Below are 2318 nucleotides of genomic sequence, written 5' to 3' on the forward strand. Positions count from 1 at the left end.
CAGGAGCGGCCACTGCACCCCAGTCTGGGCGACAGAGTGAGACTCCAACTCAAAAAAAAAAAATTATATATGCAGAAATGATGTTCTAATCTAATGCCAATTTTTATCTATTTGAAAAATGTAACCTTATTTGTCTTAATTGCAGGATCATCCTTGGAAAAAAGACAACCAGGATATAAAATGGTAATCCAAGAAGTTTGTGCTCAAACTTGCTTAAATTTTTTTCTCATATGAATATAATTTGTCATCTCATAATTTTACCTTTGTTAGCAGTTGTTTTCCATAATTGTTCCTACGTTTGCACACTTTCTTCTAACCTTTGTTTTTTTGAATCATGTTAGCCTCATTTTGAGTCCATTTTATTCTGTGGTTTTAGGTATTTTTTTTAAATATCTTTTACTTTAGTAATATATACTAGGCCTCTCAAGAGATAAAGATGTAGTATGGAAGGTAGTTCAAATGAGAAGGTAAAATTTATTCATTTAAAATGTTAATCAATAATTTTATTCTTACAAATGTTTTATGTATAGCTTATGTATGGTGCCATTCTTATAACAAATAGCTTGTATTTCTATAACTCAAATATTGATCTAATAATATTCAGGTATTTTTCTCCTTTAAAGACAACCAATGAAAACATCACCCAAAAGGTAGACAAGACAGTTCCAGATGGAAGAACCAGACTTCCACGAAGAGCAGCAATAACCAAAAAAAATTATAAAGATCTCTCAAATTCAGAATCAGAGAATGAACAAGAATTTCCACAATCATTTAAAGAGAAATTTCTAATAAAGGTAAATAGATATAATTCAGATTAATACTTTCTAAAAGCCTGTTATAATACTAATGACATATTTTTGTAAATAGGTCAGATTTATCTTGTAACTTCTTTTTAAGATTTAACTTTCCATATGAGAAAATTCACATACTAATTCTATTATATATATATGGAAAGAAGTATGTAATCTTTCCAAAATTACACTTTGATACAGTATAACCTGTTGAGAAGCTGTGTATCTTTTTCTTGAATGAAAGAAAACATATTGGTGTCTGAGGTTCTTCTTACACACTGCCCCACCTGTCCCTATCCCTGAGTTGTTCCTTATGGCTGAGAATGTCCAGACATTCCTAGCCACCTGTGTTTGAAAGCTTTTTTAACAATTATGTATATGTCTGTGTGTGTGTGTGTGTGTGTGTGTGTGTGTGTGTGTGTGTAAAAGAATTCTTGAAATGTGTGTGTGCATGTATATATATACATACACATTTGTGTGTGTGTATATATATTCATGCACACATATACCGACACATACCAATTCTTGAAACATATATATACATACATGTATGTACAATATGGGGTCTGACAATTAAGTTCACGAACTCATCTTAGAAAAAGTGGTAAATACCTCATTGCTGGATATCACTATGGTCACCTTAAAAGAACTCCCCTTGGGAAGCTATATACTGATGCCAGCACCTGGTCCACCCATCAAAGCAGTTTTGGAACTCTTTTTCTGGAATGGCCATCAGAACTGTCATAGTATTACCCTTGATGTCCTAAATGTCATCAAAATGTCTTTTTTTCATTATTTCCTTTGGGTAAAGAAGAAAGTCACTGGGGGCCAGAGCAATTGATTAGGGAAGGTATTCCAATAGTTATTTGTTTACTGGCTAAAAACTCCGTCACAGACAGTGAGTGCGGTGTGAGTGGGTGCATTGTCATGATTTAAGGGTTTCTTCAGCACCATTTTTGCCCACACCTTTCTCATGCCAAGATTTTCAGTTAAGATTTTCCTGTTTCTATATCAATGTTTTTTTTGTTTTTTGTTTTTTAAATCAATATTTTTTATGATGATGTTGTGGGGTACAGTTAAGGGTTAGGTATACAAATATGCTTCATTTAGACCCCCTTGTTGATAACAGGTGTCTCCCCGTCTCCAGACAGATGTTTACTACCATTAGTCCCATCCCCTTTCCCCTCCCCCCATAGTTTCCCACCACTTTCAGTCATTTTCTTATGGTAGTGCGTTAGATGATCAAGGTCCACTATATGAGTGAGAACATGTGATACTCAGATCTTTGTTTCTGTGAGAGGTCACTCAGTATTATAGACTCTAGCTCCATCCAGGTTGCTGTGAAATTCATGATTCTGTTCTATTTCATGCTGCATCGTATTCCATCGTATATATGTACCACATTTTTAAAATCCAGTCCTCTTTTGATGGACAGCGTGATTGGTTCCAGGTTCTTGCTATTGTGAACAATGCTGCAATAAACATTCGTGTGCAGGTATCTTTTTGATAGAGTGATTTGAGTTATTC

General features: G+C 34.3%; 1 protein-coding gene across 1 annotated transcript in view; it reads left to right on the forward strand.

The window, feature by feature from the left end:
- LOC103271606 (synaptonemal complex protein 2-like) overlaps positions 1-2318 on the forward strand; it is a 34942-nt gene that overhangs the window by 18089 nt on the left and 14535 nt on the right. Inside the window, 2 exon segments of the mRNA XM_008069080.2 lie at positions 146-183; positions 624-794. Of these exon segments, the coding sequence (XP_008067271.2) occupies positions 146-183; positions 624-794 (209 nt within the window).

This window comes from Carlito syrichta, unplaced genomic scaffold, assembly GCF_000164805.1.
Source record: "Carlito syrichta isolate Samal-C Ts95f unplaced genomic scaffold, Tarsius_syrichta-2.0.1 Scaffold311804, whole genome shotgun sequence".
NCBI classification, from domain to species: Eukaryota; Metazoa; Chordata; class Mammalia; order Primates; family Tarsiidae; genus Carlito; species Carlito syrichta.